The sequence below is a fragment of the Bactrocera oleae genome, chromosome 3 (assembly GCF_042242935.1).
Source record: "Bactrocera oleae isolate idBacOlea1 chromosome 3, idBacOlea1, whole genome shotgun sequence".
In the NCBI taxonomy this organism is placed as follows: Eukaryota; Metazoa; Arthropoda; class Insecta; order Diptera; family Tephritidae; genus Bactrocera; species Bactrocera oleae.
The window spans coordinates 757,402-773,404 of record NC_091537.1 but is presented as its reverse complement, the minus strand read 5'-3'; the positions used below and the strand labels follow the sequence as shown (position 1 = coordinate 773,404).

Sequence of the window (16,003 nt, the reverse complement as noted above, 5' to 3'; positions counted from 1 at the left end):
CAGCTGACAGCAAATGTTTGCCCCAAATGACATTTATACACAGATTTCTTTAACAAAATTGCCACAGATTGGGGTTGCTCCCAAGCATACATGTGTATGGTATGTACGGGTGTGTGTATTTCGGTATGGCCGATTTCTATGCGAATGCCTAAATTGCCAAAAGTAAGTGTTAAAGTGAAAAACGAGGTATTTACAAACTGTTAACAACTTTCCGCAGCAACAGATTGCACAATTCGACCACGCGACGCACACGCATGCAGTCCTCCGCATGTGCATATGTGTGTGCGTGTACGGTTATGTGGGTCTATTTGCACGCACTCATAAACAACTTAACCCTTTTGCCTGCTTATGTGTGTTTGAAATGAAAAAGTGACCATCTCCTATTCCTCCTACTCCCGCTCACGCAGCGCAACCCTGCGCCCAAGGAATAGTACTTATGAGATTTCCAATTTTTTATGCGTTTAAAGGATTCCCATTTCACTTGTCATCTGCTATGCAACAAACTCGGTGAAAGCATCAACGATCTGCTTCCGTGAGACTAAGCTCTAAGTCAGAGATTTCCCCAATTTAATGCCGGCACACATGATACCAGCGTTTCGATAAAGACTCGCTCGGGCCGTCGATGGAAATGACACACAGTGCCCTGGAGTATTATTCACGGCTTGTGTGGGTGCTGCGGGTAGTGTCAACAAAAGCTTAATTTTGTTGTTGCTGGACAGCAATAAAACCGCCTCTCTGCATCTAGTATATATTTTCCCATATGTGTATGTGTTTGTGCATGTATGTTCGTTTTTAAAAAACGAACGGAGCAGAAGGAGTTAATGTCGCAAGTACATTGGCAACATTTATGAAGATTGAAAGGGTTGCCGAACACTGTGCCGACCTGAGACGACCATGCGGGTTCACAAATTAGAGGGGTGCATATGTTAACCTACTTGATGTGGCGTGGTAAAATACAAGCCGACGCGTATGGAGCGTGCAAATGGGACTGAGCGGCAAGGATTCACGAATAACACCAAATAACACGAGCGCTCAAGTGCTGGCTCGCAAGTCTTTAGTGGTTCATATAAATGATTTCTGGTTGTTTAACTGTCTGTTTTCATTTCTGTATGTGCATGTGTGTGATGTGTGTGTCTGTGTGTGTGAATGTAGTTATCAAACATTCATTTAGGACAAGTGTGCTCCTGAAGGGCAACGGTTGGATGGGCCAATTGATGAAACATCTTGTTTTCTCTCGATTATTGAATTTTGAACGCCCCTTTGTTATGATCAATTTTTGTTGCCTTAACCTTTATTCGCGTTGTACGAACACAACCACACACTAATGCTCCGAGCTTATGTTTGTTGCTATTATTGTTGTCACAGCTTGTATTTTGAACGTGTTGAAAGTAAGTGGCGACATGTTTATGCAGAGCCACTTGCAACCATATTGTTCGTTTTGAATACCTTACGCACTGCCCCCTCACCTTCTACTGGGGTTATTCAAAGTTACATGGGCTCATGGAAAACAAAAATTCGCACATAAACGGTTTAGCGTTAGTGGACGTTCATAGAGTCCTGGCGAGTCGTATCACGGCACTATCAACTTCTCGGTCTCAGTTCATTAATTAGGCAGACGTTTTGTTACTTCCTTCCAAGAAGCATTCCGAGCTTCATATTAAAGTAGCCCATTTCAGGCATACCGAAGAAGTATTTGGGCAAAAACAGAACTTTAAAATTTCAATTTTCAATGCCCATACGCTGCATCTCTAGAAGGACAGATGGATTTTTACTGAAAATTGTTTACCATTGTTTGTTGTCACTGATAAGATTTTCTATAATTTCAAATAAATGGTGTTAGTTGTACGAGGTGTTCTGTGATATTTCCGATTTTGAAAAATATAACGTAAAGTACCAAATTTTTAGGTAAGCGCCACTATTCTGCTAGATATTTATTTAATTTCGAAACCCTAATGAGGTGTCTAATTTGGCTAAAATTAGCTAATAAGGATTAACCCAGAACCTTAATCATCTACATATAGTAAAGCTCGGTACTAAGTGCACCTACACACACACCCAAGCACACGTGTAATACTATATAAAAATCATCAGAGAGCATTACCATACATACCTTGTTTGACCGGAGCAGCTTGAGCGGTGTGCACCGTCTGTCCGTTATCATTTGTTCGCTCTTTATCACCGTCCGCAACCTCGTCTTCGTCTGGCATATATTGCGTTTGAAGGTATTCCTGTTTGACGTGAATTTGCGGATAATGCGGCGATGGTGCTGTCGTCACTCCATCAGCGCTAATTGATGATTCATTCTCTTGGTGGCGAGTGGGCGAATAACAGCTATGCCAGCAAGCTGTTGCCGACGTTAGAGCTGTTGGGGCAACGGGGGAGATTTTCTTATCGCTGCCGTGGAACAGAGGCGAGCGGGTGCCTGAAGCATAACAATTAACCTTGTCTCCGTCGTCGTGGTCGTTGTTGTCGTCGTCGCAATTGTTAGCTTGCTGGCTATTGCCATTCAAATGTCGGCGATGGTGTCGATTTGATGAAGTATCGGACACGCCGTCATAACGGCCACCAAACACACTGCCATCGATGTTGTCTGCGTCGACTGCGTTCGCTCTGTCGGGCTTGCTGCTGCTGGCAGTGGCAATTTCATTTACTACATAATTGCTGCTAACAACGCCAACTGTTGAGTGATGATGTGGCGAGGTAACGCTACCTCTCTCGTCTGTAATTTGGCTATTAACACCTGCAGTGGCTGCTGTTCTTATCGCCGCACTCGATGGAGCTATTGCCGTAAGCATTGTGCCGGCTAATGCGGCGGCTACTGCGGCCGTTGTTGTCAATGCTGTTGTTGCTATTGCTGTTGATGTCAGTACATTTGAGGCAATGACTGTATTTGATTGCTGTTTGATAGGCACGGATTGACTGGGCGCATTCGGCCTGATTGTTGCAGCCACCGTTGGAGTGGTTCGAGTTGGTGACGTTGTCACCTCCCCCTCGGACATTGCGGCGGCAGTGGCGGCCACTGTTATTAGAGACAGAGAACGCTCTGGTTCGGGCATTGCCAAAAGCAGTGGCATTCGGACTTCGCAGCGTGTGGCGTTGCGTTGTGTAAACGTTGCCGGTGCCGTCGGCAACGAGCGCGTGGAACCAAACAAAGCGCAAAATTTGAAGAAGGAATGTTCAACGGTTGGGCAGCAATTCGTCAGCGAACTCTTTATTATGATTTATGGGTTTCGGGTGTAGCTTGCATCTGGCTGTTGTTGCCACGTCGCTGGAATGCGTAACTGCTTAGACGCTTAGTTTCTTGCGTGCAATTTGGCTCATTTTAACCGTTTCGAAATGTTGTTGTACAGATGCGCTTTTAGATTATGATGTTGACCCATGCACCGATGGTGATTTGTTTCCAAGCTATTGTTGTTTTGTTGCTATTGTTACATTCAATACGCTACGCATTTACGCTGCTGGAAGACAAAAAATAGAAGTAAAATTCACGAAAAATGAAGAGTGATAATTTTCTGTTCGATTTTAACGAGCTGATGAAAGCTTAATTTGCTAAGTGGACTGCCTTTTGTAACGCATAGAGATAAAAAGACCACTGAACAGGTGAATTTCCCAATTTATCTCGCGCTTTCAAGATAATCGCATTTGTAATTGGTGTTAAACTGTTGACTGGAGTATTTTTACGAATCATCAAGTGCTACTCAATCTGCAGCCTTTGTCATGGACAGCCGAATTAAGCCGAAGCTGATGCCCACAAAGTGATTAGACTATTAAATTATCTGCGTCTACATTCGCGGGTTACTAGAAAACTACCAGCGATTTATGAACATAACTCGAGTGGATTTGAAATTTTCATAATTACGAGATGTTGCTTGCTGATTACGTGCATCGTTCCGACATCGCACGGTATTCATGTAAGTAATTTAACATACATGCCCACAAATATATATGTGTATAGAGTTATAGCACATCCTACATCGCTTTAAGGTTTCTAATATACGGCGGAACATGTAACATCCAAATTACAGTTACATTATCACATATAATATATATTTCAAAAAGTTAGATAAACTGAAGCCACTCCGCATCTAACATATTAAAACGTCTATATTTGGATTATATTTAGTTTCAAAATCGTCTCACCAAAACCTTGCTTAAGCTTTAGCTTATATTCTGGTTTAGAAATTTAAAAATATCGATATATTTTTTTCCGGCATATTATTGTAGTATAACCCTTTAAGAATATGGCTCTAAAAAGATTTTTTGAAATTTCAATTATTTTCGGAGATACAGCTCATTTTGTGATGCGCAGACAAAGTCGACTGGCAGCACAGCACGATCTTTAAATTCGTTTTTCGCTTAACTACTTTTTTTGGAAAAATGATATCTCCAGTTCTACTCATTCGATTTACTTGAAATTTTATACAGAGCTTCTTTACACATTATTCTATCGCATTACGAGATATAATATATATATATTTTTAAAAAATTTCGAAAGGCAAAAAAACAGGGAAATAACGAAACCTCATTTTTCAAACAGTCGCCATTTTGGAAATTTTTGTTTCCCTATATATACATAACTACATAACAACTTTCCTTCTTTCCTTCCTCCTTTCTCTTTAAGGATCACTCAACAATTTCTATTTCGGGTTACTAGGAGTCCTGATATACTGCACACCAGGACACGCCATTTTTTGAGCAATCCCCACTTTGGCGGCCTGGAATTTTTTTGACATTTTTTATTTATTTTAATATTTTAATTGATTTTTACTCTTTAAATATCAATAAAAAAAAATGTATGGTAAAAATATTTCTTGTTTTTCTTTTTTTCGAGTCCGAAAAAGAGCCTAAAATTCGGGTTTCTAAACCAGAATACGTCCTTAAGAAATACATTTTAAAAACTTAAATTTCTTAAACTCATTAACAAAAAGTAGAAATTTATAAACATATTTTTAAATCAAAACTACTCCTCAGGTGTTTGTAAACATATACGTTTGTTCGGAACCCTTGAACGGCACTCCACTCCTCTCCCCGGGAAAGTGCACCGCCCACCCACACATCAGCTACAAGTATTTGAATTTGTTTCCAAGAACAAACGCAAATTAAGGCGCTGATATGAGTTGTTTTCCACATTTGTTTGCTTTTGTAATGCATGCAAAATACATTAAAGTGCGAGCGATAGACCGGCGACGGAACAGAAAATGATAACTTCGTACATTTCGATGTTATCACTTGGATACTGATGTTGTTTGCATGTCAAAAGCAATTGCCGCCCATTAAGACCAGCACACGAGAAGCGTTTGTAGTTTTACCGACGCTAACGCTACATACACACACACATTTGCATTTATATACGGTACATATTATATATGGTGTAGTAACGAAAAGCATAGATTGCATGGAGCATTTGGCCTTTAGTTTTTGAATTGGAGAAATAAGAAATGTGACCGACGAAACTCTGCTCTGCTGCAGCTGCCAGGAGGATGATTCCTCTGCTGATTTGTAGTACAAGTTTCGTACTTTATAAAAATAATTAAATTGTCAACAGATTAACACATATTTTAGTTATTCGTTTCAATAAATGTGCATTGCGTTTTGAGCTAAATTCTGTTATATCGCTCGCTGAACAATTGTTAAGCTGCAAAGTTGAACAATTACACTTACATAAAATGATACAAATTCCCTTTTTTTTTAATTTTTTTAATTGTGTCCAACTCCGTCGGTTATGATTTCCTCACTTTCGCACTTTCCGTTATTATTCACATTACGCATCAGTATTTGAACAAATTTCTTTGGTAACTTAAAGTTGGAACAAATTTTAAACACAATTCGTTTCAAGTTGATATGCAAATAGCTGTTTTGTCGATTCTCGTCGTTTATGAACGAGTGGGCAGGAAAGCGAGCAGAAATTACACACATACGCACTGTAGCACGGAAGATCTCTAGTGTCGCCTTACCGAAAATGCCGTCGGCAAAGTAATTCACTTTTATGGAGTTATGCTCATGCACACACACATACACTTGCACTTAGAGAGAAGATTTGCCCTTTTAATCGAATTGTGGTAGTCAGTCAATGGCGCTTCCGCGATTCCACCGTCACCAACATATACAATGTGTGTGAGTGCCAGGGTGTGAGTGTGTGCACACTAATGTAAATTGTCGTTTGTAACGCAACGATGAAACACTGCCGCCGCGTTGCGTTGCGTTACTTCCAATTTAATGGCCTGCTTTTCACTCAAAAACAATTGCCAACTAATTGTATGTTACAATTCTTGAGCGACGCGCGAAAATACACAATTCTCGTTGCGGCCACATGCCACACGAATGCATGCGTATGTGCATATGTATGTATGCGTAGGAATGCTGGTATCTCGGTAATCCTTGCCGCCTTATCCCTACAACCGTCAAGTATTATTTTGCTAGTTTCTTTCTTGTTCTTTCCGCGTTTGCGGCTTCTAGGCGGCGCGCGGAAAGTTGTTCATGCTAGCGGTTGCGGCGTTTTCAAATGAATCAAAGTGCGTTTCGCGCTCATTTCGCGCTCATCAATTCAGAATCGCCTAAGAAATTGCATGTGACATCGGGCTTTTTGATTGACTTCCGACACTCGACTGACCAGCCAACAAGGCAGGCAGCAAAAAACGCGCCGACCGCGTCCACAGCCGTCTGCCAAAGTCCCAGTGAACAACAACACGTACAACAAAAGCAATTGCAGCATTGAAAAAGCCCACGCTAGCCCACAATAACCGGCTGTGTGCTGAAAAAGTGAGGCAGCCGCACAATTCGCCGCATAAATCGGTGGACATGAGCGAGCGTCGAGCATCTAAGCGATGGGAGGATTTCGTTCATGTCTTTCTTTCTACCATTCTTTAATGTAGCTTGTGGGGATACTTGAATTTTTTTTTAGTTTTCAAACGCTTTGTAAATTTCTTTTGCTCTTATTTTTGTTTGTGGGAAGCAATTTGTTGACGGAGGGAGAGGCGACATTGTTATGAGGGAAAAAATGCTGGGAGAGGATCGCTTGCAAATTTCAATTGCAAAAGCATGTAAGCGCTCCTTCACACACACGTGTGCAGCGAGATGTGTTAGCGCATCCATACACACGCATACGTTCACATACACAATTTAGGGAGAGTCGAACATAGGCCAGTTTGTATGTGGATACATATGTATGTACGTAGAGCAGGCAATTCAATAAATAAGAAAGCTATATGAAGTGCTGATCCGATTTGCACAAACTCGAAGGAAGAGCAAGCAGCCTTTGGGCCAATAAAGTCCAGAGAATTATAAAACTTTCTTCTTTCTAAATATATTAGGCCCTGAAAACCGTAAATTTTTCATTAAAATCACTTTACCGGTTTATTTTGTAAGACCGATTTTATTAGATTGTTAAGACAAGGGTTTGGCAGGGTTTTTTGTGGGATATTCATACACACGCATTAACAATAACCACAGGAATAAATATGTAATTTTAATGGACTCGTATGGAAACCTTTAAATAGGATTTAGTTGAAAGCGTTTGTAGACTTTACAATAATTCCAACCGCAATAAGCTTTACACCGGAAAGTTTGGTAGTTATCGAGCAATAATTTTCAACAGCTTTGTGATCTTATTGAATAGGGTCTGTTCGAATATGAAGAGCCTGTATGTAATCATGTACAATTTTCGCTAGCAGGTGACACCAAATCCGTCTTAGTTTTTGGGGTTTCTCACCTATACAGCAAATTCTTTAGTAATTCGACTTTATCAGTAGGAACGTATTTGTACTAAATTGAAAGCTCCTACCGGAATCACAACCGCAGGAACACCAAACCACACGCCCCAACTTAATTTAAGTATCAAGTATTATGCGCACTTTTTCCAGCAAATTATGCCATCCATGTTGTTTAGTATGTATTTATAAAGCCGTTAACAATTCTAATGAACCGTACCATATTGAAACGAATCGGTCGAAAACAAACTAAATGTATGCAACTCAAAATGCGACTGCACGACTGCAAAAAGCATAGCCGATGCACACGGCAGGCGGCGGTGATGCCAAATTCCAAACGGCCAATGACAATAAAAATTTAGCAGCAACAATAAGAACAACAAAGAATAAAAAATCAAACAGAAAATAAAATATCTAAAATCTGCACACAATATGCACAGATGACGCTAGTATATAATAATAAAAAATAGAGAGCTCATCTCACGAAATTACGTTCCACACAAGTCGAGAGCGCCTCGTCTAAAAAATACTCTTCCACCAGCCACACAAGAACACGGCTAACGTCAAATTATTCAAAATGGTTTACGCGCTCATCAAACTGGGGAAATGAAACGAACGGCGCGGCGGATCAGGCTGTGTGTGCAACTAGGCACCAACAAAAGACAGCGGGCAGCTCCCTTCACTCCCCAAACGGGAGAGCACACAATACCGTAGCTGACGCTTTCGATGTGGTGAACAATGCCTCCAACTGGCCGAGCAGCCAATCAGCGCAAGCTGAGCTGCGCGGGAGCTCAGCAGCGTATGGCGCATGACAGTGGAGCAAAACATCGAACGCCAAATCTTGCTTTATGCCGTCGACTTCGCTAGCGACGAAACGCTGGCGGTTTGTTAAATATTCAAATTGCATGTATGTAAATATATAAATCAAAGAGTTTTTTAGAAAATTAAATTTCAAATTCATGTTAAAAAATTAACGTGATTTGAAGAGTACAATTAAAAATTTTACATATTGTCTAAAAACACCACCCCATCAGCCAATCGATTCAACATTACCAGACTCGCGTGAGTTGACAGTGCTCTCAGCATTCTCCAGCATCCCACAATCGCATCCACCAGCGCTGCATCTCAGCCCAAATAAGCAGCATCAATTTCCCTTAGCCATTCACTCTTTTCTCTCTTTTATCAAAGGGAATGCGTTTGGTATTTGCCTGCTTTATGGCCAGAGCACTCGGCTTCAGCCTGCTTGTCTCGAGTTTCATGTTGGCCGTTGCCACTGGCGTTGCAGTCGTTGTTGCCATTGTTGCCACTGTTGCAGCTTTGTTCCTTGCTAATTTCTGCTCATTAAAATTGTCGTCGTCGCACTATTTAGCCCCTTTATACCGAACGCTTCTGTTTTGCCCATTTGCCACTCATTGACTAAGTTTCTTCTTAGTTTTGTTGCGCTTTGCTTCTTCACATATTCCATGCTTCTATACTTTTGTGCTTTTGTTGTGGTCGCGGTCTGCTTCTGGCATGAAAGATGAAGCCTCTTAAAGCACTCGTACTTTTCTTTGCTCGCTTGTTTCGTTTCGTGGCTGTGTCGACTGTTTTTAGTAAAATTCTCCACTTTTCCGGGTAGCTGCTGTGCGTCTTCGCCGATGCCACTATCGCTTTAATTCATTGATTACCAACATCAAATCTCGACTGCTATTAGTTGACGCTGCTTTGTTTTTATAGCTCCCATATACATACCTAAATACATACATACAACTGTATATGGTACTTATTTTCGTACGTATGAATATTTTCTTTCTGTGCTTATATGTATATGCGTGTGTGGGTACAGACAGTCCCAAATACACACATGAATAGAATGATTCTTTAATTTCCATTTTGTATGTAGTACGAATTGTGCATACTCGTATGTAAGTAAGTAATTATACATGTAGACAGACGCACTTACATACGTATGTGCCAATGTACGTAAGTTTAATTGAACATGCAAATGAGGGTAGTTGGCGGATCTTTGTTTAGTCGCCGAGTGACGGAATTGCTTATTAATTGTTATTCCAGGCAAATATTCTCAATATTTTAATTAAATAGAACAATTTAAAATTAAATTAAAGATTTAGAGAATAAAAAATAACCTGTAGCGTCAAAAGAAAATTTAATTCTTTTAGAGATTTTGAAGTTCATAGACCCGCAGCTGAGTATGTATTCAGAAGTAGTACAATAAAAAACAAAGCGACATATTAGAGATAAATTATAACGCGTATGGTCTTTTGAGCGCTGTCTTGTCCATTATCAATTATGGCCTTTAACATAAACCATCAACCATTAGAGTTTAGTGGAAAGTAGCTAGTTCTTCAAATTAGCGTTTAACGGGTGATTCTATCCTGGGTCGGAGTTTTTGTGAGAACTTCTAATGCAGATCCGCTTTGCTAGATATCGCAACATTGATATGCGGCATTGCTATCGAGGAAAGAACGTCGTTGGGTAATAAATTTTCTAAAAATGATGGGCGTCGAGATACAAGTTAAGGGGCGTACTGCCACTATGCAGAACCCAGGGTGCATCCTAGCGGTTCTGCCTTCAAGGGACTAACTTTTCGAGCAAGCATCTAACAGTTATAAAAACTTAAATTATTTGTAATTATTTATATACGAGTATAAATTTTGAGTTTTGAACAGGAAATACCACGAAGTATTGGTTCCACACAAAGTTGTGAAGGTATCGCCACATCCAAAATAATTGTAAAAATTGCAATTATTTAAAAAAAAGGGAGTGGATCAGCAATATTTTGAGTTTAATTCGATTTGCTTTCTTCAAAGCACCTACAAAGGTACATTACTTTGCTATGCTATAACATTTGCGGCAAAATTAGATTTTCCCATATTCCTCTATTTAAAATTTATGAATTCGAAAGCAACTTTACATAGCAAGCTCCACTTGTCCGTGTACATAGCAGATGTTGTAAGTATATAGAAATCGCTGCACCTCCCGAAGCTTGCAACATCGTTATGTGTCGTCGCATTCGAGCATTTTCCATTTCCATGGCCTTTTATTACTAGAAATTGCATGTAAATTTTTGAATAAAACTCCTCCTTTAACGGCGTGGTTAGGGAGAATTATTTACATTGCGTTATGAAAATTTGAGAGCAACGTAATTTTATTGGACAGTTTTGAGCGCATGTCCTACGCAGGAGCAAGACACAACTCTCGCCTGTATGCCACTCGTATACCATAATTTTATGCACGTCGTCGTGAGTTTTTTAGCCTGCTCCCCTATTCATAAAAGTAGAAGGAGAGAGTATTTTAGATTGAAAAGAGAAGAATAATTTTGAATTTGAAAGTATTTGGTTATGTCCAGCCCATTACATATAGTACTTGCATATGCGCTACAAGAGTGTGTGGACTATAATACATATCTAAGTAAATATGCATGTATGTTGAGTGAAGTAGAATGAAATGCCAGACACAATCGCATGTGAATATTTACAATAGGTGCTTCCACAGGCAAGTGCACATACGTACATATGTGCTTACATGGAAAAATACATTTTAAATATAATATTACAAATTTAATGCTTAGTACCGACATAAATACATAAATGCATGTGAAAATATATACACATATATATCTACATATTTCACATAAAACTACTTCACACACTCCACGCAGACATACCGTTGAGGCAAATGCCGCTTGTTTGTCTGTATTTGTGCGCTTCACATGCTCGGGTTGACAGGAAAAGTATTTTCTATTGCGACAAAAAGCAAATAAACTTTCATAAAATTTCTCCTTTGAGCCAGGAAATGAAATGCACAGCCAGGCAAGTGTGTGTGTGCTTTCGGGAACTTGTGTAGTTGTGTTGGTTGTGTCTGTGCTTGGGCATGAGCATATGCAAGCGTTTGCATGCAAGAATATAGAAGATGGCTACGGCATTAAAATTGCTTCCAAGTTGTGCCTGCTTCCCTTTTGAACATCATCTCGTATGCACCGTTATCCATGCAAAAATATTCGTTTCAGCATCGCACACGCATGTGTGTCAACGGCGGATCCTCCCTTACCCCAACCCTTTCCGCTTTCACAGTGCTCGTGAGTTTACACCAACTGAAACCTCCTCCATATGTACAAAGAGACATATTTATGTAATAATTACATAGGTATATCAAATATGTGTTTGTGAAGATGTTGGTATATGTTTCCATTAATGCTGGCAAGTGTCGGCGAGAGCTGTAAAATTGGAGAGGGGAAAGTGTTAAGTGCTTACAATTGAAATACAAGATGTGATGGCAACATCACAGCGGAGGTTGGGGTTTGTTTGGTGAGACCACACTCATACATGCCTACAGTTCGTTACAAATTTCATAATGCGAATATACTGACGTTTTAGTTTTCATACGCCCTGTATGCCTCAAATACATGAGTGTGTATGAAAACCCTTAAATATATACACATAAAAGTTTTATATGTATTTAGGTACTGGTTAATTTCTTTGTAATTTTCTAATTTTGCATTGCATAACAGAGTATTTTGGTAGTAATATTCTCTATCTGAATAAAACTGATATGTAGCATTAGCGACATGAGACCTTAATGGTTTCAACTCCTTTTTGAATGAACAAGAACCAACATTTATAAAGCTTAAATGGCTGAAGGTTCTGAAAATTATATTTATTTACAGAGTGATGAAATATATTGAGCTATACACTTAATAGATATAAGATATGGTAAACCATCTGATATCCAAAAAACATGCTCACTTACTTTTATTAAAATTCTCAAATATGGATCAACGACATTGTATAAAGTCAAAACGAGCACTAGCGGAAGATATGAACTGATTTTAACGATTGTTGAATCAGAGTTGTCATTTCACAGCAGCCTTAGTTGGTGTTTGAGCAATCCACTCCAAATGATAATAAGCTGATGTTATTCAAACTGGCATTCTAGAAACATCGTACGTTATTAAGAAATATCTATGTCTAGGAAATATGGTAAAATGGAGCGTTGATATTGAAGTAGCTGAAAATATAATTACAATAATAAGTTTGGGGAGCTTCTGACATACAGCCTGTAGAGGCTGTCATAGCTGAATTAAAAATATAGTTACAGAAATTTATAAATTTCAATTGGCAAAAAAAAAAAAAAAATTAAAAACTGCTCCATCACCCCCGCGTATACTGCAAATAATGTAAACCGATAGACCACAGTACAGCAGATAACGAGGCCGCACACAGCATTTTCTGCCTAAATGTCGAAATATGTTATAAATATTTTCATGTTGGTCCACAAGTGTGCGAATGTGTGTATGCGCCTTTGCCTGGGCATTTGCGCCCAAAGTCAAAAAGTCCGCTGCGAGAGACACCTTCGCCTTCCGTACAGCAGAGCAAGTAAGCTTGTTTTGTGAGCTTGTTATGAGCGCATGGTAGTATCAACATATCGGCGTACACGCTGACATGCGAAGATGTGTATGCAAAAAAGGGACTGGCTGTACTGCAACGTAGCGCAACTGGGAGTTGAGGCCTAGGGATATTTGCACTGCGTGTTGATAATTGCGGATATTTTCGCCTTTGTACGCGTTTCATGCATTTGGCAGCACGCGCATGTGCGCACGCTTAGCTTATTTAAAACAAAAACGAGGCCACAATTATGGACCTACTTATGTAGATAAGTGCGCGCATCCACTGGTATTCTATACGCGCATATATCAGTTAGTATCTATGTGGGTATGGGAACGCTTTGCGACGCGCGCACTCTGCAATTCACACCCGAACAGCTGCAGCTCGAATGCCCAGAAAAAAGGCTATTTAAGCATTCTTTACCCTCCACTCGAACCGACCTAAACTCCAGTTGTGGCGTTCTTATGTGCGGCTTTTTGTTGTTGTATCTTTTTGGTTTTGTGGCGATTGCGTGAATTGCTGCTTAACGGAGCGATATCAGTGGCAGCGGCTCAAGTGCCAGAGGACACTATGCGGAATATGGGTGGCTATTGCGGTTTCATTGCTTAGCAGCGGATTCTGGTGCTTATCGCGATTTGCGTTCAACAAGCTCTTACAAGTATGTAGTTATTATTAAAGCATTAATGGCAACCAAGTGTGAGGTCTCAGTCGGTATGCCGGATCTGCTGGCTGGAATCTCTCGCAAACACCTATGGACATACATATATATGAATGTGCGCGCACGTACATAGTTGCAATGCTGAGGTAATGATTGTTAGTAATGCAACCATGAATGAAATGATGCAAAACAATCGGAGATATTTACTTGAAATCTTTACTGCGTCTTTGCGACCACCATATCACCTGGGCTTGCTCAACATTCGCGGTACTTATGAGTGAAGTGAACAACAATGCTAATGCCCACAACGTAGACCTTAGTTCCGGGCAATCACGAACGAGATGTTTTTTAATAACTCAAAAAGAGAAATTCAAATGAATTAAAACGAAAAGCTGAAATGTCAGGTGAATGCGCAAGTGTCAGGCACAAGGAAATTTCAATAAAACACATCCTACTATGAGACTGCAATAGTAAACGGGTGTGGGTGTACTCGTAGATGACATACCTAGCAGTAAAATGGGAATAACACAACAATGAAGCAGGCACAGCATTTAGGTAAGAAAAAGCATTAAATAGGTTCCCCATTAAAGCTCATTTGAAATCAGACAAGTCCGATTAAAATCTCATTTCTCACCTTGTGGCGTTCGGTGTGGTGGAAAATTGGTTGTGTGGCCGGTTGACTGAGTACTTGGTTGGTAGGTGTTGAAACTCAACAATTGTCTGCGTCGAAGATTGCGATTCGGAAGGAGCAAACACCACAGTTACAGCAATGTAATCGCAAACAAAGCTATGTGTGCAAGTTCAGCTACAAACACTGAACTAAATACATACACACTTACACACGGTTCAACTAAAGAGTGCAAAAGTGGCGGACGAAGACAAGGCTGCTGCAATTCACGCCTTGCATTGCCTTACTCCCAGCTCCTTACTTTATTTGATTGCCTTTATTGCTGGCATATTTGCTTTATTAAAAAGCAATAACAACCACAACAACAGTGGATAAAAAGAAGACCTACGTATGTATCGTACTTTATACCATTGAGCAATGCTAAGGTGCGATCAATTATGACAATACCATGCGTCCCGGTGTATGTGTAGATATGTGTGCGCACTTGCAACACGATTGCAATTCCATAAAACTATTATCCAAGACACAAAGTATCGTTTTCGTGTTGTCGATTATGACGCTGCAAGTGTCTTCGCTCCTCAAGTGCCTACGGCTGGACAGATTCCCTTACAAACTTGTGAAAATCTCATTTAGCGTTATTTAGTATTGTAATAATGGACAGGGGAAGTGATTCCTGATAGCCAACTCATTGACGGAAATTTCAGACTGAAGTTGAAAAATTATAAAATATGGAATTATACGACGAATATAAAATCTTTTACTTGCATGATGTCTTGGACTAATTTGACAAAAAGGACAGTTATGTAAATTCACGTTGAAAAGCAAATTTTTAATATGAGGAGTAAATTAACCAGCCCATCTGATAAGTACAACACTGTTAAGGATATTTGGTGGTTTGGTTACTGTATTTTTTAGCTTTGTATTATCGTAATTTTGGCATTAGAACAGTGTATTGGGTCTGGAACTGACAATCGGCGTAAATACCCGCTGTGGCAAATGCTGTGTTTTTCACTTAAAGTAACTCAGCTTTATACTTGACGAAGCTTTCATAAAAGTTCGTCTGCAGTTTGGCACCGGGTTTACTATATTTTGCTTGTTGGGGTTTTTTTTTTTTGTAAAATTCCCACTGCGATGACTGATGTCTTTCGTAGTGTTGCAACACCATATTGGAAATAGTAACTTTTTAACCAACCTTTCTGAACTTTGGAAAAATTTCCGAGTGTTATTTTTGACGTTCACCTAAAAAATACTCTCTAAATTTAAAACTACCGTAAAACAATATTGTAAAAATAAGAGCAAGAGAACGTATGATATATTTATATGTGTACTCATGTTGTGTCTAACCTAAGTGATTGCGTTGCTAACTTCACAACTTAAGCAATTTAAATCCACTTCTTCAAAGTTCCCAAAAGCCGTCGGCACTATGCAATCCTTTTGCTTATGCAACAAATACTTGTACTCCCATTTGCTTGGATGTCTGTTGCAAGCAGACTGTGTGAGTTTTGGGTCGTCAAAGTACCAAAATGAGCGTAAATAAAGTGGAAGTGTAATAAACCGCTATGTACTCGTATATAGCAAAAGTAGTACGGAGCTGCTGTATTTATTCGTTTAAGTAGTACAAGTTCAA

At 39.7% G+C, this 16,003-nt stretch overlaps 1 protein-coding gene and 1 long non-coding RNA gene across 3 annotated transcripts in view; one reads left to right on the top strand and one right to left on the bottom strand.

The window, feature by feature from the left end:
* LOC106614955 (uncharacterized) overlaps nt 1-6,609 on the bottom strand; it is a 46,586-nt gene extending 39,977 nt beyond the window's left edge. The window contains exons 1-2 of the mRNA XM_070106919.1: nt 5,662-6,609; nt 2,111-3,458 (exon numbers count right to left, since the gene is read on the bottom strand). Coding sequence (XP_069963020.1) covers nt 2,111-3,074 — 964 coding nt within the window. The 5' untranslated portion in view covers nt 3,075-3,458; nt 5,662-6,609. The remainder of the gene's footprint in view (nt 1-2,110; nt 3,459-5,661) is intronic.
* Nucleotides 1-16,003, top strand: part of LOC106614963 (uncharacterized) — a 136,584-nt gene that overhangs the window by 47,620 nt on the left and 72,961 nt on the right. The gene's annotated exons all lie outside the window — the stretch shown is intronic.